This window comes from Prunus persica, chromosome G7 (genome assembly GCF_000346465.2).
Source record: "Prunus persica cultivar Lovell chromosome G7, Prunus_persica_NCBIv2, whole genome shotgun sequence".
Lineage (NCBI taxonomy): Eukaryota > Viridiplantae > Streptophyta > Magnoliopsida > Rosales > Rosaceae > Prunus > Prunus persica.
In genome coordinates, this window is record NC_034015.1 from 18,901,245 (window position 1) to 18,925,861 (window position 24,617).

General features: G+C 36.6%; 3 protein-coding genes across 3 annotated transcripts in view; 1 reads left to right on the forward strand and 2 right to left on the reverse strand.

The window, feature by feature from the left end:
- On the forward strand, positions 1,672 to 4,855 carry LOC18771679 (uncharacterized membrane protein C776.05). The gene is made up of 8 exons (XM_007202087.2): positions 1,672 to 1,973; positions 2,097 to 2,216; positions 2,354 to 2,411; positions 2,510 to 2,610; positions 3,238 to 3,333; positions 3,421 to 3,514; positions 3,951 to 4,188; positions 4,284 to 4,855. The coding sequence occupies exons 1-8, from the start codon at positions 1,890 to 1,892 to the stop codon at positions 4,639 to 4,641; spliced, it is 1,149 nt and encodes a 382-aa protein (XP_007202149.1). The 5' UTR covers positions 1,672 to 1,889; the 3' UTR covers positions 4,642 to 4,855.
- LOC18769229 (myosin-17) lies at positions 5,067 to 19,430 on the reverse strand. Its single transcript, XM_007203918.2, has 39 exons — positions 19,042 to 19,430; positions 17,520 to 17,648; positions 17,130 to 17,273; positions 16,891 to 17,036; positions 16,624 to 16,780; positions 16,435 to 16,493; positions 15,858 to 16,017; positions 15,586 to 15,735; positions 15,373 to 15,509; positions 15,128 to 15,274; positions 14,877 to 14,978; positions 14,745 to 14,802; positions 14,552 to 14,653; positions 14,339 to 14,376; positions 14,007 to 14,133; positions 13,747 to 13,917; positions 12,952 to 13,083; positions 12,720 to 12,829; positions 12,515 to 12,575; positions 11,906 to 12,083; positions 11,160 to 11,365; positions 10,854 to 10,973; positions 10,665 to 10,763; positions 10,330 to 10,551; positions 9,268 to 9,407; positions 8,731 to 8,848; positions 8,586 to 8,636; positions 8,400 to 8,480; positions 8,146 to 8,316; positions 7,853 to 8,008; positions 7,535 to 7,741; positions 6,877 to 7,014; positions 6,720 to 6,790; positions 6,473 to 6,572; positions 6,340 to 6,396; positions 6,160 to 6,216; positions 5,983 to 6,063; positions 5,776 to 5,858; positions 5,067 to 5,674 (listed from the first exon to the last, which is right to left on the reverse strand). The coding sequence occupies exons 1-39, from the start codon at positions 19,042 to 19,044 to the stop codon at positions 5,551 to 5,553; spliced, it is 4,593 nt and encodes a 1,530-aa protein (XP_007203980.2). The 5' UTR covers positions 19,045 to 19,430; the 3' UTR covers positions 5,067 to 5,550.
- LOC18771008 (ras-associated and pleckstrin homology domains-containing protein 1) overlaps positions 23,989 to 24,617 on the reverse strand; it is a 2,556-nt gene continuing 1,927 nt past the window's right edge. The window contains exon 2 of the mRNA XM_007203786.2: positions 23,989 to 24,593. Coding sequence (XP_007203848.2) covers positions 23,989 to 24,593 — 605 coding nt within the window. The remainder of the gene's footprint in view (positions 24,594 to 24,617) is intronic.

Here is a 24,617-nt window from a genome sequence, read left to right on the forward strand (position 1 = left end):
GATGACAGTGACTCACATCTACAAAATTCAAATATCAACAATAATACACACTTATATATACATATGCATGTACGACCGACCTTATCATCACTCGACCCATTGAATAGCTTAGCTCATGTGTAGCATCTAATTCTTGTGTGTGTGGTGCACAGAATTAAAAAACCATTTAATAATTAATTAGCTCATGTTTGTGGATAATATAGATTAGAAATTGTGACCCTTTTATTTTTTATTTTTTTGGGTTTTCCGGATGGAGGCCCATGCCTCAATTGCACCGAAGTGCTCCTTAAAGAGCGGGCTCGGCCCAATAGCCCAGACCGGGATAATAAATTTTAATCCCCTCCGTTTCAAAGCATTTTTCTTATAGGTCAAGTTTCCATCAGATTACGCCACGTTTGACTTTGGGTTCTTACGTTCGTTGTGCTAGGCCACGTGGCAGAACCTACCATGCATAATTCGTCAATGGCGACTGACACAGAAACAAATGAGAAAAACAATTGGCCTTTTTTTTTTATAATTAAAGACTATCTCATTTAAACCAATTCATCATCATGATGATAATATTATTATTTTTTTAACTAAAACAATCAGGAATGGACCTTAAACATGACTAACCTAGGCTACAACCCAAGTGGCTGCTTTTTTAGTAGCCTAAAAAAAAAAAATTATAGCCCAGTCAATTCAATAACCAATACCCTCTCAAGGAATCCTACATTGCACTTGGAGAAAAAAAACGGAGAAGAGGAAAGCTGCACATCTCTACACATATGGAAAAAAAGGAGAGAAAAAAAAAAGTGCTACTAAACGAACCTTAAAATTAACTGAGTACACCATACTATCAAATTATTTATTGAATTCTAATTTACTATAATATAAAATGACCAAAAAGAATATATTGAATTGTGAAACAAATAAAATTTTAATAAGTACACCTTCGGATTTAGGGTTTACTCACTATATTCAACCCGTATTAGATGTAGAAAAGTCTTCGTATTATTTGGTGCTCACGAATAATGTAGCGAGTACTAGTTTAGGATTGTATTGCGAAATTAAAGATTTTTATGAAACCCAAAATCTGAAAATAGGGCACAAATTCATGTAAAAAGAGAAACCTGGTTTAGGATTGGTTTTAGAGTGTTGTACTAGGGCTATTTTTGGTAGTTAAATATGGTGTACTTAGTTAATTTTACATTTTAATTAAAATATTATGGTTAACTTAAATTATAGGGTGTACTCAGTTAATTTTAGGGTTCGTTTAGCAGCACTCAAAATAATGCGCAGCTCGTGAAAAAAAGAAAGAAAAGTAGAAGAAATTGTTTATGACTGTTTCTTAGAGTTGTTGACTTTGTCACCAAACTCATGCGGATAATTAATCGATAATTAATTATTTTTAATTCTATGAAATTAAAATAATTATGAACCCCCCCGGATGAAGTGTGTTATTATTTTTTGTTATCAATGAAATTACATTGTACTGTCAAGTTTTCTATGTACTTAATATGTTTATATATGTAGAGTAAATTTAGCCTAATCAAGTTTGAAATCCTAAATCCGTCCCTAGAAACAATTTTATTTTCCTCTTAAAAAGTTGGTTTTACATCCAAAAAAAAAGTTACAATCGAATTATTTTTTCCTAATTATTTTTCTTAATTCTCTTAAACGCATCTCATATATGAAAAGAATTGAAAAAAAAAAAGAAAGTGAAAAACGTACAGAAGTTTCACATAAAAAAAGGTGCGAACCTGTTTTATATGTGGAAGCAGAGAGAGCCTTCCTTTTAATGCTTTTAACAGATTTTATGTGGAAACACAAGCACCACCTTCCTTCTCTCCCTCTCGCGCTTTTTCCTCTCAATCTATCTCTGTAACTCTGTTTCCGATTAACAAAAGATGTCCAATAACGAAGAGCCCGTGGAGGAAACAAATGGGGATTCATTTCACATAGTGAAGCAGGGTTTGAAAGATCGATCTAAGGTATGGCCAAATTCGTTTGCTTTTTTGCTTTTAGTAACACAAATTTGTCATCTCGATTCGTTTTGAATTGTGGGTTGTGTTTATTTTTGGTTTTTCTTGATATGGGAATGCTTGTTTTTTCAGAAAGTGGCTCAAACCAAAGAGATTTTGTCGAAACAAGCGGTTCAGACCAGAGAGATCCTTTCAAAACAGGCTGTTAAGATCGCCAAACAAGCTGAAGAACACGAAAAGTTCATCAACAAGGTAGGTACTTCAGTTTTTATGTAAAATCAATTTGATGTGTTTGATGTGTTTGATTCTTTGTGATATTGTGTGAAGTGAATGCATTGGGTTTGTTAATGTTTGTGTTGAAACTTATAAGTTATCTTTTTCATGCTTAGGTGACGCATCTTGTGGGGGTCCTCGGGTTTGGTGGCTTTTGCTTCCTCTTAGGAGCAAGTAAAGTTTCCTAATTGATAAGATGGATATTAATAATTGCTCCGTTGAGGAAAAGAACTTCCATTGTGTTTTTATTTCTAAAATTTTCTTTTTAACAGGACCCCAAGATATTCGATATGTGTATTGTTTGTTCTATGTAATCTTTGTTCCTCTTCGTTGGATATACTATCGGTTCAAGAAATGGCACTACTATCTTTTGGTAAGTTTTCATTTCTTATAGAGTTCTTTAAAATCTGTTAGTAAATTGTTACTGCACTTGGATAACTAGGAAATTGATTGTGGACATTTGAAGATATTTATAATCATATGGGATGTCTTTGCCATCTGCAATACATCTTTGATAGGTGCTGCAAGAATAATGAAAAAACTGATTTGGCTCAAGTTAGTTGGAGCAGAATAGAGTAATGGAAGTTTGGTTGCTTCCTATTTGTTATTTTCTCTTTATTGTTCTGTGTGTGTCTTACCTTGACAAAGAAAAATGAGTACCACATAGAAAGTTAGAGATAAGAGAGGAAGTAACCGTTGATTTGAAGTTAATAATAGTGACCAAGTACATGAGTTTAGCCAATTTCCATGATCTAATATATCAAATAGATGATAGATGAATGTTGATCTGCTACTTCTACCCAATTGAAAATTTGGTGGAACTTTTTCAAAAAGTTGGTCTCTTCATCCTCACTGTCAGTTTTAGTTATACCTCTTTCAGTCAGCATTTTCTAGAAAACCCTCGCACTCTTATGATCCTTCACTTATATATTTTTTACTCTCTATGGAATGATTTAATGATAAAAAATTAAAAAGTGATATGATTGTTTTTATGTCCTAGGACTTTTGCTACTATGCCAATACGATCTTTTTGGTTGACCTCCTTCTTTATCCAAGGAATGAAAAGTTTTTCATGGTTTGCTTCTCATTTGCTGAGGTAAGCAACACATCCACAGTTACTTTGCTTTGTGATGAAGTAATGATTAACTTGTACAATTGTTGACTGTTTCAAATGCACAAGCAGGGACCATTAGCATGGGCATTGATTGTTTGGCGTTGTAGCTTGGTGTTTAGTTCTCTTGACAAAATAGTTAGTGTCCTCATACATCTTTTACCTGGTGAGTCAGTCCTCTTCCTTACATTTTGTTTTGAAGTACCCTTGAAACAATTTTGAATTATAATTTTTTTTTGGGACAGTAAATACAATGGCTTCAAATTGGATATTAGGTAAAAATGCCTGGAGCAAAATGTCTGCACATATATGAAATCAGAAAGAGCCTCCCTTGTGGTTTCTTGTGATTTTGTACGAGATATCATTCCTCGACCATTGTCTCATATAGATTTTAAAACTTTAATGTAGATCCAACCAGATAAGTGGATCACGCTTTAGTTATGGTGGACCCTAAGAAAATGTAGATGGCGATAGTCTTAAGCAGGTTTTGGTATTATATATGTCTGAGCTTCTCCCAAAACAGAGGCGAGTTTATGTTGCATAGTCTGTTGTGTTGTCGTATATATCACAAACATGCCTCTGACAGAATAGGTTTATTTCAGGGTTAGTTTTCTTCACCATTCGATGGTGGGATCCAGCCACTTTTGCAGCCATGCATCCAGAAGGAACTTCTCGCAGAGCTTCGTGGCCTTATGTAGAAGACAAATCCTACCTTTGGGTGTGGTTGTTTTGGGTGCCCTTGTTTGCTTACACCTTATGGCAGGCTTTGTATTTTCTCATTGTCAATGTTTTACGCCGACAAAGGCTCTTAAGAGATCCTGAAGTCATGACTTCTTATAGGTTCTTTATATCTCTCTCCTTTTCCCTTTTTTTTTTTTTTTTTTTTTTGGGTTCTATTCTTTCTTTTCCCCCTTTTCTGATTTGATTTTGAACAGGGAACTGTCAAAGAAGGCACAGAAAGCAAACAATGTATGGTGGCGCCTAAGCGGTTTGCTTGGGGATCAAAATCGCTTGCTTATGTTTATTCTGCTTCAAGCCGTCTTTACTGTGGCAACCATGGCGCTCACAGTCCCTATCTTCTTGTCATATGAATTGCATGTAGTTTTCCAAATACTCAAGGTTTCTGCATCTGTATGGAATGGAGGGAGTTTCTTGCTAGAGGTAATGCCTCGGCAAGTGATTCTCAAGGAGAAGAAGAAATTAGAAGTTCAACCAGTGCAAACTGAGCGAGACCAATCAACGGACGATGATGGAGGGACCAATTATTCTGCCGAGGCATCCAGTCCTAACTAACAGCTGTTGAATATTATCCATTTTAGTCATGACAAATTACTCATCTTTTGTTGTTTTCTTAGAACTAGCGTACTTGGTAGAAGTTTATATTTGTTTTGCAGATCCGTGAGCAATGATTTGTTTATGTACAAATTCACAAAAAAGGAATTCAAATGAGAGTGTTACAAATGAACACAAAACAGGTGGTCTATTAAAAATTGGAATTTCCTTCTCAGCTCTCTCTCTCTCTTTCTTTGGCGCATTTTGTGACCACTGAACATCAACAAAACTCTTTGCTCTCTTTGCTCTTTTTGGTTCTACTGAATTTTTTTCTTGTATTATGCATTCGTTTTGTTTTTCAGACGATATTAGCCTTTTCTAAAAAATAACAAAAATAAGAAATGAAAAGCATTTAAATTCAGTTGATATTTGAGGGGGGAAAAAAGTTAAAAACAAATAAAAGTCAAATAACTGTATATTCTATAATGTTGTTAATACACGGGCTTTCCGTCTAGTATTTTTCCAAAAAAGAAAAGAATATAACACCGCTTAATTACAAATTGCTTCCACATACAACAAATGGCCTACAAAATGCATTTTCACTCAAAAACCAGCAGACGACCTTAAAGCCAACAAACAAGAAACTACCAGGCACCAATGCCACAAGTCATCACATAAATTGTGATACGCATGCGGCTTCCTAACAAATACCCTCGTGTTGACAAAACTTGAGGGCAAAGAATGAACTGACCCAAGCCATCAAACCAAGATTGATGGCATGAGCAGATAAAACAAGCACTATACACATGGATGATTACTAACAAAGAAACTGTATGCACAGGTTTCAGCGCATCAATTGATGTGCTATGTGTCCGAGACATAACCATAAAAGATGCGATTTGACGATCGGAGACTATGCTCTCACTAACATCATTCGGAGCGGGGGAGTAAGAAGCCAAACCCAGAGTGTTCGCGAATCAATGGTGGAGGTTCAATGTCGGTTATATCTACTTGTTGCATTGACTTGGAGATGTCGTCCACCGAGAATGGTATGCTGCGTGAACATTCATAGAACATAACAAGAAAAGATAACCTTTCCATATGGATAATCAAATATAAAATTCCGACTTCAGTTTGGGGATCACAAATCAGTACCTTGAGTCATCGTCTAATAGGAAAGAGCTGCTTACAGCATTGTTTGAGTCCTCAGTCATCAAAACTCTCATGCTTGAAATAACCTGTGTAAGTTCAAACCAAACTTATTTTCAGAATACCAAAAGCAAGGACGGAGGTCAAACGTTCAATATTGTATAATGGACCAGAGAGATTAATATTTTTCAGTGTCATTCGAAGTCAACTTACATCTGAAGACACACTGTGTGTACCATATTTGTCATCCCAGTACATTGTACTGATCCTGTACAACTGCTGTATGCTAAGAACCTGATGAAGCCACAAGCAATAACATCAGAAGGAAGCATGCAAGGAAAAGAAATAGGTCCAATACAAAATGAGCAATTCAAAGGAAGAGGCACGAACAGGGCAGAGTTCTTTTGTTATCTCATTCAAGGTCTTCTTCGGTTTCTGATGTATAACCTGATATGTTCATAAATTTTTAAAAAGAAAAGAAGGAAAAAAAAATTTCAGTCAGCTAATTCTGCAAAACTGATAATCACCATTTATTTGTTGCAATTAAAAGATCATAGACACGAATTTTACTAGGAATCCAACAGCCTGCCTAATATGCTTCAATTCATCCCAAGCTGAGCCTGCATACTGTAGGCAAAAAATATTTCAGGTAAATACAAGAAAAAAAATACAGAAAATAAGTTCAGTGTGGCACAGTTCTTACTTCCTCACTTGCCCCATAGCACCACTGTTCTAATTCAGCCAAACCTGCTTTTACATATTCCCCATTACTGAACGAACAACACTCCCGCCGCAAAAGAAGACTGCAGAAAATGACGGAAATAAATGCCACAAAACCTTTAGACAAAGTGACTTTCTTTACCGAAAGACATGACTAAATAACCAAAGGACAAAAAGGAAGGGGGAAATTTCTTTTGGCAAACAGAGAGGGAGAGGACTGACTAATATACCTATTGAATAGCTGAACATTGATGAATGAGAATATCTGAGTGAACACCTTGCGGACCAAGAAGGGAGGCACCTGTGGAAGCCAAACAATATTAAAAGCACTGTTCACTACAAGTATTTCAATTTTTAACACTCAAAGAGGAAAACTATATAACTCACATAATTTGCTTTCATTGTCTTCAAGTAACTGTCCAAGCTTTTCACAATGCTTTGCCAATGAGCAATTAAAGCTTGCTGAGCGACAGCATTAGCTTGGGCACGTCCTTTTACTAAACTTGCCCGTGATGTCCTAGGTGCCTGCATAGTACGTAAAACAGAAAGCAATCAAATTTTTCAGTCATTTAAGGAGGCGAACATTGGTAAGTGTGACACACACAGTATCCACCCTTTTTTCTGTGTCTACCACACAGACGATATGCATGTAAGAGTTACGAGTCATTTCAAGGCAACAAGGTCCTATATTACTTTTTGGCACTTTCAGGGTCGTGTAGCATACACAATCCCCTTTTTTTTCTTTTTTTTTCTTATTTAACTTATGACAGGATTTAACAAACACAGTTGAAGAATATAATTTTCTCAGAAACAAATTTTTTTTTAATTTTTAAAAAAGCTATTAAGAAGAAAAAAAAAAAAAACCAAAGTTGAAGTTGCATCATTTCAGAGGATAGACTGTACTTATATAAAATGTTCCTGGATTAATCCAAACAGATTCCTAAAATTCCTTGTTGGAAACAAGTTATATGCTATTATGCATTCTTTTTCTGGCTACAATAAAACCAACTATAGCATACACAATAAAAATTACGTTAACAGTCACCTGGATACATAACCCGAGTAACGGTGAGATTTCCTTCTTTAAATTGTCTCTCATCATTCCATATATCTTCTCAAGGAAGGCAGTAAGCTGCTGCTTAAACAATAACGCAGGATACTTGGCCTCAACTTGCCGTAGGTCATCCAACCTACCAAGTCCTCGACCATTAAGAAATGAGAGTCCTGCACTTTGAGGAGAAGCCCGTAACCCCTATAATTGACAACGGTAATTTGCATAATAAGCATAAGTCCAATATGATACAACAGACTTCAGAACAAAGGTACTTAAATTAGAAGACAAACAAATATAAATGCTTTGTACCTGAGACATCCTTCCAAAAAGAGATGCTGAGCTTGTTCTCCGCCGTTGTGGTGTCAAGCTAGCTGCTCCACTTGCTTTAAGTGTGTGTTGGAGCAGCAACAATAAAGTTGAGGTATTAGATAACCAATAGGCTAAAACGTCGTTATTATCCGGGACCTACAGTGAGGTAAAACCAGCACTAGTAACACGCTCAACAGTATTCAAAACTCATTCTAAATGATATGTACTAAGAAGGTATGGCTAAGTTTAGACAAAAGAACTGGGATGTCTTAAAACCACAAAGAGTGACTTACCTCTATGGCTGAAGCTATTGTTTGAATTACACGGTCAAAAATTCCAGTCCTTTCCACTTCAAATGACCTCCAATGAAGAAGACATTTGTATATGACACAAGCAGCAATTGGCCTTCCCCCAAAAAAACCCAAATCCTGTGATATACATTTGACCAGCAAGTCCTGGTTCTCCTGAAAAACAGTAGATTGCAATAGAAGAATTAGAAAGAGAAATAGAAACATCGTGGCATTAGGACATGCCGATAGCCACTTACCAGCTGCTTTTCATTGAGAGATTTCTGTGGTTTTTCTTCCGACTCAGGTTCACGTGCATTTGATACGGCAAGAATCATATCCTGAAGCATATAGCAAACAGTAAGCAATACAAATAGAATAAATCAATCATTACCGCGTAAAAATTTGCAATATCTTCAAGGATAGAAGCAATGATGTCCACTTACTGATGTGACCTTGGATTCTCCATTTAGAACATTCCCATTTTCTGGTGTCCTCTGCAAATTTCAAGAAACACTCAGCCAGTGAGCTTAAAGGAGAAGGGCAATGCAAGTAAATGCAGAATGAGTAATGCCCTAAACCAAAGAATACCTGAATAATCATTGTCTTTGGTCTTGAAGATAGAGATTTCCCAGTCGGTGACATAGTCAGTGCTTGTTGACGAAGTACTTGATTCTCGGACTCTGTGTTAGAAAGTTTCTCCTCAAGCCTGATATGGAAAATGTATCAACTCCAATAAACATGACTTCACAGCAAAGTGGTGTAATGGAAGAGAGAGAGAGAGAGAGAGATGCTTTGTACATAAGCAAACAAATATAAAGGAGTGCACATCAAGATAAGAGAGGGAATAGTGCGTGTCAAGGTGAAAATTGATAGCAGGTTATACGAGTCTGATTCAGTAATTATAAAGTGACAAAAAGGAAAAATAAACGTAAAATTGACAGAACGCAGTTAATGAGCAACAAAATGTGAACTTGAAGCTGAACCTACAAGATATGAAAGGAAAATCGCGAGTCAGTCAGGGGTATAAAGTAGAATCATTTTTATTGCAATACCAGATACCTAATGATTCCATTATCACAAGTGTTTGCAATACTAGATACCTAATTATCACAAATGTTTACAAACCTCTGTACAGATTCCTGGAGCTGATCCACTTTTCTGCTTGCATCTTCAAATTGTTTGACCAGCTCTGCATTTCTAGCCTCGGCATCAATAGAAGCTTTCTTGGCCTCTTCCACTGCCTGCCTTTCTGACAGCAGCAAGGTCTGTACAGTTGTAATGCCTCATGAAGTCAGCACATTGCATGAGTTCAATTTTGAGGTCAATCATCAACATTATGTGCTCATGGAACGATAAAAACTACGATTCCAAGGTAAAATATGAACCAGACAACCCCAACAAGGAGTGTCAATTGAGTCCGCACAGGTCTTGACCAAGCTCAGTTTGAAGTGTAAATAGTTGAGCCTAAGCTCAATCCAACCCACTATTTAGGGCAGAAGTTTTAGATCAAGAGCAGCCCGCCTAGGTAAATTCCAAGGTTTGACCTTTTTAACAAAATATTTCACATGATATAACTTGAACAGCTTTTAAGCAAGAGTAGATAAGCTTATCAACCATCAAAATACAAATCTTTATATAAAAATTAATATGCATCGCCCTTGGGGTTAGCCCAATGGTGAGGGTGGGTGGAAAAATGGGTTAGGTTAGGACTAGGCTAGGCCAAAGCTTTGATTCCCTTCATCGAGACCAAAAATATACATGTATACAAAGGAAAGTGAAATATCTACTACGGATCAGGCTGGGCCTATACTTGTACTTATTTAAGCCTAGCCTAGATCAGCCTGAACTTCAATTTGGGCTTAAAAACTCTATCTGAAATCAGCCCAAACTGAAGTCAAACAAAACCAGGTAAAACAGTTCGGGCCAAACAGCCTTCAAGCTAACCCAGCCAATTGGGAGTCCCAAAGCCAAACCTGCACAACCAGTTGTTTCGAACGAACTCTCTGCACTAGAGAGACATGACCTCCACAGAAAACAGCATAAGATATGTTATTATTTGTCTGTTTGAGTTGTAATATATTTTATTATCACTGTTAGGGTTTTCCTGTTACGAACTGGTAAACTCAAAGGAGAAGATACTTCATCCGCAGAGTATTAGCAATTATCATCCAAAGTTTCAGTGCCTACCTTCAAACTCTCCACCTCAGCTGATAATGAATCAATTTTTTCAGTGTCTTGGATTATAACAGGAGTCTCCTTGATGACAGGAGGTGCTTCTTGAATAGCTTTCTGAGCTGCTTCTCGTTCTCTATTTGCTCTGGAATTTGCTTCTTCTACTTGTATTTGCATTGCATGCAAAGCTTCTTGCAACTTAGCAGTTTCTTGGGCTTTTTCCTCTTCCAAATCAGTCTGCAATTTGACTCAGCATAAATTAATTTATAGTGCTATTAAATGATTTACTTCCCCTCACCAACCAAAAAGAGCAAGCATACTATATATTAAATATAAAAATATAAAATTACCCTTAATCGCTTCTCAAGTTGTAAGCGCCATGTAAGTTCTTCCACACGTTTTTCCAGTTTATCTTTGGCTTCTTTTAGGGCCCCCGTTTCTCTTGCAGCCTGAATGGATTTAAACCAGTGTCATTACAATCCACGATGCATTACAACTTCCTACAGTAACAAAATCACATTAAGGAGTGTGATTCAAACCATTTTGAGATTTCTGAGCTCTCTTCGGGCAACCCTGCTCCTCCACCCACACTGAGTAACTATTGCAGCTTTCTGGAGACTCCTATAATAAGAATATGCTATGTGGCAACGCAAATGAGCCTGCAAGCAGCCAACAAGATCCACTCATCAATATTCATTTCTCTGAAACAAGTTACATGAAAAGGAGCAGTATTTTTCTTGCAGTTCATCCTGGAAAGTAAATTAGTAACATGCATCTAGAAGTTTCTTGATTTCTTCTTCATAAATTTTAACACAGTCAAATCAGGAGATGAATGGCAATAGGACCTGGACAATAACTGCAGCCTTAGTTTGCTTTCTGAATCTGAATTCATTTCGAGCAGTCATTGCCCTCAACCCTGTCTGTATTTTGATTGCAGACAACCGTTCCGTCAAGTAGGATTTCCTGGCAATGTACCGCCGGAAATATTTCTGTATCTTGACAGCTGCTGCTTCTTGTCGCAGCTGCTCAAAAACTTCACGAGCAGATATACCTAATTTACATATATAAAACCAAAAATATAGTTAACTATGGATTACCTCATGTTAAAACAACCAATCAATAAAATATGTTCTGTGGCAAGGGATATTGCATTCCTACTTCCATGAATTTGGTAAGCTTGAGAAAGCTAAATTGCATTTTAAATAAATTAGCTTATGATATTTTACAATTATTATATCCCAGTTTACTCTTCAACACCAGCCTCCCACCCCTTACCCCTTAAAAGAAAAAAAAGGAAAAACTACCACCCCTATGTGTACACATATTGAGAGTCACACAAACACAGATCCGTTCAAGTACAAAACAATCATTTCATTGGTCTTTGAAATCTCCATCATGGAGAATTATTATGCAAGAGCGCAGAGCCAAAGTTTGTTTATTTTAAAATTTTGCGATGCAAAAAGTCCAGCATCTTGATAGTGAATGAATTAATTGTTAAAGGGCTAAATTTCACACCAAAGATACAAGTCAATCAAATCAAGAAGCAGAATGTATTAAGAAAAATTGTTTAAATGGCAATACAAGATGATACCTCTCAAATAAGATTGCAATTGAATAGCAGCTTTGCGTAATGCAATGAACTCTTTGCGTGCCATATGTGTACGAATTTGCCTTTGTATAGTTCTGGCTGCATGTCCAAGTACCTCTGCTCTTCTTGCATCCAACTCGGCCATCTGACCAGCTCTTAGAAAGACCTTTGTCTTGCCTATCTGCCAAGGCATGTTGAGAAAAATGATTATCGGAATACAACAGCTATATTGATAAAATGCATGGCAAAATATGAACAACCAAGCTAATTATGCAGGCATAAACAGCATGCTTGTAGAAAGTTCAAACAACAGGTTACACAAGCATCATCTAGATGATAGCAGTAATAAGAAAACCTAAATGAATTTCAGAAATCTATTAGCCTACTAGGGACAGCTGATGGGCATGGATAGTCAGGTTTCCCTGTCAACTCTTATTAGGACAGGGATGTCAGGCCCACAACCTGGGTTGGTGCAGTAATGGCCACAACTCAAGCCAGCATCTTTTGCAGATAAGCTCGAGCATAAAAGATAGGGTGTGTAACCCAAGCCTGCCTAACTGCTATAGCTAGGCAACATCATCAACATGCTATGAGCATAACAATTTGAATCACCTGATAACCAGTCAATCCCATTTTATCCAGGATCATTTGGCATGCAACCTTATCCTCACAGCTGTTCAGGTAAATGTAAAAACAGTTCAGTAACACTTCTGATGAATATGAAATCTACAGTAGCCATTATTAAAAGTAAAAATTAAAACATCTATCCATCTTTCACCGGGCATAAGAACTCGCGAAGTGAACAACGCGTACTTACTTTCCTTCCAAAGCTTCAGGAGCAAGAACCCCAAAGCGGTGAAGAAACTCATAAAATGTACGTCGGGTAGGATATCCAGCACAGCTGATCCTAATCGCCTCAAGAACACCCTGAAACAAATAATAATGACCTGTATAAACTACCCCGAAACACATGACTTCAAATGATAATTGTTGGAGGTTAAGCAGCAGAAATGAAGCACAAGACGAAAATATAGGCAGCTCATACTCACACCACAGCGTAATTGTTGTATTATGTTAAAGTTCTCAAAAATAGCAGGCTTGAGGACACTGTTGGGCTTCACACATCTGATATAGTGAGGTTCTGTTGAATTCAAGGTCTCCATCAAAGATTGAAGTTGTAACTGCATTTTCAAGAAGATAATCTCAGTTGTTCCTCAAAAACAAAAGTTTTCAATAATCTAATCTATAAAGAGACTTAACTTTGACATTACCATCATAAATGAAGCAATAAGAGAAACGAGACAATGAATTCATTTGAGCTGTCCAGGCCTTACACAAGGGTTAAAAAAGTTTCCCTGATTTATTGATTATTATTGGAAATTAAAACACATAATTGAGACCAATGACATCATCACAAATATCCCTTGTCCTTTATGACACTTCCAGAAGTTGTCAACCTTTACTCAAGTACTGCATAGTCACCAATTGAAATACTTATTCAATGAATCTATTACTGTGCACAAGAGTTCAAATATGTTATTTCTGGTTGATACGATGTTATTTTAATTTCTATATAGAACCTGAGTTGCAAATAATGCACTGAGAATATCTTCACCTCAACTAGGTCATTATGTGCCAAATAGCATACTTTATCTTGGGGTTGCAGTAATATCTATCCCCTTCAATTTCACATGGACCATAACTTTATTTTTCTGTAAATCTAACAATGGGATCAACCAGAGAGCATTAAACATTAGGCAAAATAAGTTAGCTAAAGCCAGTTTTAAAAAAAAGTATATTTGATCCAATTTAAACAGGTTGTGAAAAAGTTCTCATAATAATACCTTGAAGCGTGATCCAATGGATGAAAATTTAGATGACTTGGATGATTCCTCGGGAAGTGGAGGAAATAGCCCTGCCACAAAAGGGCATTTGGAGGCTGTCAACAGATCCTGGTGTTCTGCGACCACATAATCTTTGTTTTTATCAAGGAACTGATCAGCCAAATAAGTTACCTGAAATAAAATTGATGCTAAAATTTTACCACAAATTACAATAATGTTATAGAGTAACTGAACATGCATAATAGCCCAAACAAGTATACCTCCCCTGCATAGTGAGATATGGTAAAACTAGTACGAGAAAGCTTAGGTTTGATGAAGCGCTTGTTTTTTGTGAATGTCTGGTATAACTTCTGCGCGAATGTTTCATGTGTGGATTTAGGAAACATACTGCGAAGCAATCAAACAAACATGAGTCCAACCAAAAGGACGAATTTAAACAATTACAATTATTCATGAAAACCAACAGATGGTAACTTGGGATAGAAAAAACACATATACAAAAAAGCTAGAGTAAGTTTTCTTGTGAAGATAAGAATTCAGATCCCATCAACCTCATAAAAAAAAATTGCAGGATTAAATATTATCTACATACCAGGCTTCATCTAAAAGTGCAATTATTCCTCCAGGTTTCTGGAAAAAAAAAAAAAAAAAAGTTTTAAACAACTCAAGTCAAATAGAATCAGAAAACCCTACAATTTGTTCTTCTGTTAGTTGAAGGAAAATCAACATAATGAGTTTGTACTCATGTAAACTATATTAGCCATTCTGGATGATAAACAAGAATGCATCAAGCACAAACTGTTACCCTTTCAATCAGATCCAACACATCTTGGTTATCAACAAACTCAATGTAGCTCCAATTGATTTCTTCTTTTGTATATTCTTCTTGCTCCATCTTGAAGACATGCTGCAACATGCAATTACCAAAAGATTTTGATTAAGACTGAACCTAATTATTATGAAAATTGGACGTGAGAACTATGCCAAAATTCTCCAACCTGATTGAAATGTTGTTGCAACTTCTCATTAGTAAAATTGATACAGAACTGCTCAAAACTATTCAAAAGGAAATTTGTCAGCTGCAAGACCAGAACTTACATCGTAAAAAATATCTAAAGTAAATAGTTTACCTGTTGAACTTAAAGCTTTCAAACCCATAAATATCAAGAACTCCGATCAATGACTTTGAGTTTGGATCTTGACCAATTGAGATGTTAATTTTCTCCACAAGCCTGTATGCATTAAAGAAAATTAATGTAAGAATAAAAAACAGTGGTTAGACACATATGTTCTTGATACTAGATATCACAACAGCATGGCTGAAAACACATGGACACAACAAACAAGTAGAAACAGAAGCATTGTTAGGAAGTCACATTACCAGTCAAACAAACGGGAATAAATAGTTTTCGCTAGGGCATCTCTGCTAGCCAATGCAGAAACAGGGTCAAGAGTCCTTGTGATGATCTCTTCCGGTGTTACCATTACACGCTTAATGAGAGCTTCTTCCAAGCTCTTAGGATCACACCTACAATAAAGAATAATTGAAGAATGTGGCATTAACAAACAAGCATTAATATAAGATTGGAAATGTATCTGATTCTGGAAACGTTAAAAGAAGCATACTTAAGCAACTCAGCTGTCGTACTAAGATGGAATCTAGACTTCTCATCCTTTATGACAGAAGAGTCAACATCCTCTCCTTTCGCAAATTCAACATTCCCAAGATGCAGAATTGCAGCTACCACCATAAAAATTGCATCCTGGAAAAAAATTTATTATCAAACTGAATGTAACATCATACGCTATATCTTAACATGCACTTCTAGGAACACCGACCTGCTCTTCCTCACTGATTCCAACTACATCCATAGCCCTTCGGGTTGCAAGATATTCCTGGCCATCATCTATTCCATCCAACTCATAGCAACTGGATTGATTCAAGTAATGGAATTGTTTAGGGTTTCCCAACTTAAACTTCTCTCTCTCCTGAAAATGTGTTAAGAAGTGCCAATAACTGTTAACTTACCATCACAGGTATAGAGCAGAATAACATATGATGGAGGTTGGGTGTGTGCAGACATTCAATGTCAAAAGTACAATATAAATACCTCGGGTGGTGAGGCACAAAGAAGGTAAAAGCAATGATAGTTTCTTTCAGGATCTGAGATTTGGCAAACACGAGACCTTTCAAGCAAATAAGTTCTTATAGCTGCCCCAGAGATCCTCCCATTCTTGTCGAATTGGATTTCAACAAATTTACCAAAACGACTGCAATGTGTAAACAGAATAGACATTGAGAAAGTATAATAAACTCTCTGAAAAGTTACAAATGTACACCGAACTTCCTTGACATTAAATTTTGTATAATTTATGGATAATGATATATCAATATGGTGTAGGCTGACCAAAGCAGATTTTCCCAAACCAGAACAAAGCATCCAGTCACAATTTTTTTCCAATCTTGAGACAATCTGTTTCCTTTATCAACAACAGAATACACCTCCATACTACTGGATTGGATATATATTATGTTATTATTTTTCATTTCTTATTGAACGTTTTGCATCATTCATTTGACAGTTAAGTGGATGATACGGGAACCAGACATTTTTACACTACAATCTCTTTGCCTTCAATGAAACCATGATTCTAACTTCTCAAGCCCTGGAATTACCAAATACTCACCTAGAGTTGTTGTTCCTGACAGTTTTGGCATTTCCAAATGCTTCAAGAACTGGATTGGACTGTGAATAATCAACCAGAAAAACCATTCAGATAACAATTTTTATCCCATTTAAACATATAAACTATATTAAAGTTTCAAGATATTATTAAGGAACTGCAATCTTAAGACAGTGTGTAGTTTTATCATACTTCTAGAACTTGCTGTTCAACGGTCCGCCCTTCTACACCAGATCGACCTCCAAGGTATGCAAGATATCGCATAAGCATCTTTGTCGTCTCTGTTTTACCAGCACCACTCTCTCCACTTACAAGAATTGAATTGCTCTTTCCTTCGTTGATCATAGCTCTGTTATATAAAACATTGAATTATTAACAACATGACAGGAAGGAGGGGGTGGTGGGCGAATTGCCAATTATACACACACACACACATCTGACACCATAGATTTAAGTTACCTGTATGCAACATCCGCAATTGCAAAAACATGAGGGCTTAACTCCCCGAATGCAGCTCCTTTATATTGTTCCATCATATGTACGTCATACAAATGTGGTAACCTTTGAAATGGGTTTACTGCAATCAAAATATTTCCAGTGTACGTCTGGAAAGATATTACATAAGACTGTCAAAAAATTTCTTTTTCGACTCAAAAATTTCTTCGGCACATACAAACAGAGAGAACATTGTATCTTACATAGATTTCATTGAGTTCATATCTGGTTGCCAAATTGTGCAGAACTCCTGGTTCATGCAAATATGACAGCTTTGTCATGTCATCTACACCTCCAGGAGGAGCTTCAGTATCCTCGGGGAAAACTTTTGAGATATTTGTAACCACCTGCAACCAGATTTTCAGTTAGTGAAAATTATAATAACTAGCATAAAGAATTTCAGAATTAGTTAAACATCAAACTTCCATTTTAAAATGAACATTAATGGAAAGCAATCAGATAACATCTTCATCACATGAAAATTGATCACCAAGATAACCAATTTCATTTGATTGAAAAGCTTCTATTAACAAAAGTTTTTCCCATCAGAAAAATCAGAGACATACACAGTAAATACATTAAGTATGGCTCACCGTTTTCCCATTTTGGGTATGCACATGAACTTCTTCACCACTAATTCGGAGAACTTCTCCACCAATCCATGCTTCTGCTGGATCTTCAACCCAGACATGAGAACCTACTATAATGTTAACTGGTGGAGCCTGCAAACATAGATAAAATGAATACAAGAAACTATCACTGTCACGCAACGTACAGGTTACTGTAGCTCAAGAAACTATCGTCCACAATGAGCATACAAATGTAAAAGAAAACATTAGTCAACGGGATCACACAAAATTATATCTCTCAAATTTTGGATGTTATGAAATGAAATGAAGTGTTTAAGTAACAACAACTAATCTTTATCATCATAAAATGAGGAACGATAGGAATTGAATTACGAGTGAGTACATAATACATTATACTATAAACAGCACAGCAGTCAAAATTATTTCATTGAAAATTGCTCGAAAGTATCTTGAAACGAGTAGGTCTAAATCTGAATCTAACAATGTACTCAATGGCTATACAATTCTTTAGAAGACAATGTCAGCAAAAGTTTATACTGGTGGCCTGAAAAAACATGAAGAGATGTAATAGGGCCTGAACATAAATCTAACTACACAGCATGGTTGTGCTTCAGGCATACCATGATTGTGAAGCATTTTATAAAAAAATCAAATCAACAAAATGTTGACAGATTTCAAACCCACAAGACCAAAAAGAAACTAAAACAAGAAATAAGACTACAACTAGAAACAGCCAACAATAAGTTTACAGCAACATTGCCCCCGATACCACTCTTAACATCTTCCACCTCCATTTCAATATTTGACTTAGTGTTGACTACGAAGCCACGCCCACGGAAACCACACCTGCTTCCAATAGCTCGATTTCTAATACATATTGAGAGGCCGTGAACAACTATTATGCATGAAAGTTTCCATGTCAATTAACATTCAGAATTAAAATTACTTCTAGCAAAGCAAAGCCTACCAAGTCCTTATTAATTGACTAAAATGACCAACATTGCCTCATTACTTTCAAAAATTTCGATGCCACATCAATTATATGGAACCTTTTATTTTCGGTAAGAAAATTATTCCCTATCCGATATCTACTTCACATATAACCTGAATACGCACTGAACACAATCAAACTATCCAGTAAAAGTTTATTGTTTACACCGCAATGCGTGGCTAACATCTGAATCCAATAAGAAGTTTTTCTTTTGGCCGTAATAACTACCTATTCATATTGATCCAATTCGACATTTTCAAATTGATTTTTCATCGGAAGCTATAATATTTGGCAACTCACAAATTAAACATTCTTAGCCTTCGCAATTGCAACATACTTTGAGCTACAAACTTCAAACCAGAAAATCAAATCCCAAGCTTTTAATAAGTACCTTCACAGTTTTATAATCCAAGACTAAATCCAAATAAAACTTTGCATAATCGGACTTAGCTCAGCTAAACCAATGAGTCAAAAAAATCAACTAAACAAACCAAACAAAGAAAACAATCATTTCCATATATTTCTTCAAGTTACCATATAGATTGTACTGAGCGATCTCCTCCGCTATGTCATCCGATACAGGACCGAGTCAAAGAGGAACTGACTCGGCGAGTCAGATCGGAGCGAAACAGACTGGTAGCTTTGGAGTTTCAACGGCAATTTTGAGAAACGAATTTGAATTTCGAGCTGGAGAAGACGATAATAGGAAGAGAACAAAGCAGATGATGAAATTTTTTGGCCCTTTTCCGAAGCTTTTTCGAATTTTTTTTCTCTCTCTACGAAATTGGAGGTATGGAAGCTTATATACGAAAAAGCAAACAGCTTTGAAAGCTTCTCTGTCTCTGTCTTTCTCTCTCTAAGTTTTTGAGTTAGCTTGTTGCTTGCTGCTGTGCGTTTCGGACAGTAGAAATTATTTTTTTCTGCTTTTATTTTACTGGTCTGGTCAAATGGGGTCCTTGGATTGGGAGAGAGAGAGTGAAATGTCTTCGCGAGCTCCACAAACATTGGCTTTCGGCTCAAAAAACCGACAGCACAGCATAAGAGCTATTTAAGCACAAAACAAATGAAAACCGATGTGCTTGGGCAGATACTTGTTTTTAATTACGGAATCACCCTTCCTCCTTTAGGAGGCAGTTTCTTTTGAACACCCATGTACACTATGACATCTGTTATAACTTATATATGCATATCGGAGATTCTAACGTGCACCTCATGTCGTCTACTAACCAGAAATATACAATAAAATAAGTGTTATTTGTTGTCTTCATAATATATTCAAAAATAATAAATCTCATATATGCACTTTTAGTCATCTGCATTGAAATTACTGTAAGAAAGAGTATTTTTTCCGATGAAAAATAGTTTATTAATACATTGACAATATACTTATGACTGGAATGTGTAGCGCAAATGCAACATAGTATAAGAAAATATAGCTAATCTATTGACGACATACTTATGGTTAGACCCTAGTTTGCTCTTTGATAAAGACGAAGGTTCAAGGTGAACTTTTTGAGATTGCTAAGTTACTATATGAATAACGTGGTATTTTATAATGTTTGTATATTCTTACTAAAAATTAATTAGATAATCTGAAAGAGTTCCAATTCATTTTGTGTTGTTGGAAATCATAATCACTATTTTGTCAATGTTAATGGCTTAACTAATTTGGAGAAGCCAATTTGAGCCACTATATTCAACTATTGGCACATAACGTAAGGGACTTGTTAATCTTTATTCTTTGGATGGAAACCCAAGTTTTTCATAAAAAAATAATGGGCTGAATCATCAATTCTATCAGGGTTAAGCTGGTAATTCTGTTCAAGCGAAAGGGTAATTTTGAACTAGCAGTTTCAAGTAATTTCCGACCAAACTATTATCAGAAACAGATTTTTTACGTTTTTACGACATGACAATCTGATATCCACGTACCATTCGCTGGCGCCTGAATTTTGTATAGCTATATATTTGGGATCGAGAAAATTTCCCGTATAAACACTCACACCGAGCCTGTATGTTATTATTGATCAAAACCAAATTATAAATTAGGAGCAATGATAACTACACGATCCATGTAGCTTATAAATCTGGATCATATTTCATGTGGGTGGGTCCAAATCTATGGTATTTTTTTTTTTTTCTTTTTCTAATCGTCAAATGAAAAATGATGAAATAGAAGCACTTGGCTTGGGCCTCTCTAAATTGTTTGATCATCAACACATGACATAGCTTGCTGCTTGCTTGAGCTTTTTAATTAGAGCACAAGATCCATGTAGCTTACTCGGGGGTCTTCCTCTCATGATGATCTTCCCCTCCTTCTTTCTCCAATGTTGTTATTGTTCACTTGAATTCATAAACGCGACTTTCATGGGTGTTGGTGCCATCTACTTCTCACATGAACATTTTGTCAAATAAATAGGTTTTTTGTATTAAACGCAATTCTGATGGGTCGATTCAACATTACAAAGCCCGTTTGGTGGTTAATGGGTTTCATCAGCAAGAGGGCTTGCACTATGATGAAACTTTTAGCCCTGTAGTCAATCACTCTACCATTTGCCTTATCTTGGCCTTATTTGTCCAGTTTAATTGGGATGTGTGTAAGTTAGATGTTCAGAATGCCTTTCTTCATGGGTATCTCTCCAAAGATGTGTTTATGAAGTAGCCCACTGGTTTTGTGGACCCCCCCCAATCTCCTCATCATGTCTGCCAGTTAAAACGTTCTCTTTATGGGCTTAAGCAAGCAGGCTTCCCTCCCCTGGTTTCACTGTTTTTCTATCCACTTGGAGCATTTGGGCTTTACTGCTTCTATTGTGGACCCCTCTTTATTTATTTGTCTTGATGGCCCAGTTCGTCTTTATTTATTAATCTATATTGACGATATTCTTATTACAGGCAATTACCCTGGTCGTATTACTCGCCTCATTACGGACTTGGGTCGCTTATTCTCCATGAAGGACTTGGGCCTTGTTCATTATTTTTTGGGTATGGAGGTCGCTTGTGATTTCAATTGTTGATAATCTTGGGGCTTGTTCTTGCATGGCCCATTAATGAATTGGGTTTATATACGTATTTTGTTTCTTTGGGTGGGTTGATCGCCCACCCATCACACTAAGTTGGGGGAGTTGGAAGACTAATCCGAACTTGAATGTCAGGCGTTTGGCCAACTGACTCACGTCTCTTTCAACTCCATATATTCAATATTATTTAAATTAGGGTTTGTCATCTTGCTGGGCTAGGCTGGATTGAGATTTGATAGGGATTGGTCCAAGCTCGCCTATAAGGCCGAGTCTAAGTGGGTTTTTTGGGCTGGGCCATTTATGGACCGTCTATTTTTTAGACTGCTTGTTTTATTTCAATTCCAAATATTTAAATAAATGGAATAATATAAATTTTTATTTTAGTACTCCCATTTGGATTCAATTAAAAATACTAAAAAATCAAATTCCCAACAAATTAAAATATAAAAATTCAATTTTTGTATAAGATACAATTTATACCAATATTGATATCGAGTCAATGTATACTTTACACTAAAATCTCATAAAATTATGTTTGCTTATTTAAGATGTAAGGAATATAAACCGCCAAAAATATCTTTGAAAACATTAATATTTCAAAAGTTCATTTTTCATACTTAGTCAAATTTTAAGAGAAAACAATTTTTCAAATAGATGTGTACTAATCTATATTATTATGCATCAAATTTTGACTACATATCATATTTGAAAAACTGCTTTCTCAACATTAGGTTAAGGTTTCATGTGTCCATGGCCGAAATGGTACCCCTAAACCTACGTATTCATTTCATGTCATGGTTCGTACTCAACTACTTTGGACCACCTTACAGCAAAACTTGTGTTTGTCCATTCATGTGTATTTAGGCTGCTTGATTGGTGAACATTGGGGCCTTCCAGATCAATTAAATTGCCAAAAAGGATTCACTGATGATGGTAGCTAGGAAAGGATAAAATGGTGTCTTACTTTTTGGTCCCCAATGCACTTTGGCTAAAATTATATATCGAAAAAGTTTTTGTTGCTTGAATTTTTGCTTCTTGATCTAATGATTTCATCGGCAAGCGTAACTTCAAATGCGTATTGGAAAGTCCTCGGACTTTGCCCAGCAAGCCTTGTTTTGTATACATTTCTTGAATCAAAGCTTTTAGTAAATTGCAATCATACTACTTGTACTCTGTTTGTTCAAATAACTTCACTTTTATCTTAAACTAGAACCCAATTCAAGCAATACAATTTGGGCAGGTTGGAAGGTAAACCAACTCTAGTTCATCTTTTACAATTATTCGAGTGCGCAATTGGTTTCGAATTTCGGTTTCATGGGTTGAGTTTAGGGTTTATGGTTTAGTAAGCTTAAACTCCATTTCACATAAAGCAATGATGTCAACTAAAGCTTCATAGTTTGGAGAATAATTATCCTATCTTTACCTGATGTAGAACAGATGGCAGATTTTATCGCGATTGAGCTAGAAAAAGGACGTAGTGGGAATATGCAGATTTGTCGTCCAAGCTCCGATTAGGACGCAAAATACCATTTCGGAAAGGGAACGACGCCACGAGTGTAACTCACAGCTTTGCTGTGACATAAGATGGATTTTGGCATTCTGAGGTCGTTTGGCCTTCCAAAACTGCAGTTAAAGTTTGGTAGTTAATTTTTCAATAAATTCTGTTTTGGACAGTTTAGGAGTTACTCTATTAAGACTCCAAATTAATCCTGTTTTTTCAGTTTTATGTAATAACTCCCCTAGTAGTTGAAGGGTTGAGGGTTGTTGAGAATTGTGTATTTAGACAGATTTGTCTAACGTTTCTGGCAACTCAGTTTTTAATAACATTATTCCAAGAGAGCTTCTCTTAATTTTCTGGTGGAATCCAGTTCTTATTGTTACTCAAGGTTTCACTTGAATCCCTTTGTTACTTGTGCTGCGTCATTACCACTTGTAGTAGCATAGGCAGCAAAGAAGATTGCATACAAAAGCAAAATCAGGCAAATCCTGGAAACTCTACGCATATTATATTTGTACGTACATCAATACAAACCAAGGGCAAGGGCTCTAAGTGGTGAACAAAAAACACAGTTAGAGCCCAACCCAACCCAATCCATACATGAAATCCAGCACTCAGCAGCATACTTCCACAAGGAGCTCCAAGATGTGAGGAAAAAATAAAGCCACACTCAGAACCCATTGCCTGTGTAAAAATTTATAATATGTAGATACTACCTATATTGCTCTGCTATAATACACACTGATATCATCAAACAATTCAAACCCAGAAATCCAAATTCACGTCTCTCTCTCTCTGCAAATGGTGCTCCAAAAGATGAACAAAAAAACACAGTCAGAGCCATTTGCCGCCTTCTATATCATCAATCTGTAAAAAATTGACTGTAAATGTGTGTGCATTACCTTCCCAAAACTATCAAGTAATTAATCAAACCAGTAGAAAATGGTAAAGAAAACCAGAAGATTATTAGGCCATCTTCTTTTTCTCCCTCATCGAGTTCATCTTCTCAAGCCTCCACTCATCTCTCAGCCTAGCGATGAAGTTATCAGCTTTCGTATTAACATCTGGGCTGGGACAGAACACTGACGGCCCACCACCACCACCACCACCACCATCTCTACCGTCCATTACGTTGACTCTACTATGTGACTCTGACTGTGACTTTGACTCCGACTCTTCTTCCTTACCTGGCGTTGCATCAACGTCCTCCAATTCAGGAGATCCACAACGGGAGCTCTGTGCGCTCTGTATCTTAACAAAGTCCCCTCGCACACAAAACCTCAGCTCTGGCATTTTAAACGGCGGTAGAGGCGGCGCCCCAGGAATTAACGGGCTCTGGCAGCCGCTGTTCACATTCTCCTCGGATAAATAACTGTTCGTCTTCGTGGGCAATGGCGGCCTGCCACTGGAGGCAGAAGCACTCCGTGGCGAAGGTGTTTGCGGTGGTTTTGGCGGCGGAGTTGGTGGCGCCGCCGGGAAAATAGCACTCCAACTCTTTTGTTTTCGCAACGTGGATCGTGAGTGTGGGGGTGAGCTGGTGGATTCGAGACGGATGAACTTTTTTGGCTTTGCTCATTCCCTTTTTGAACAGATTG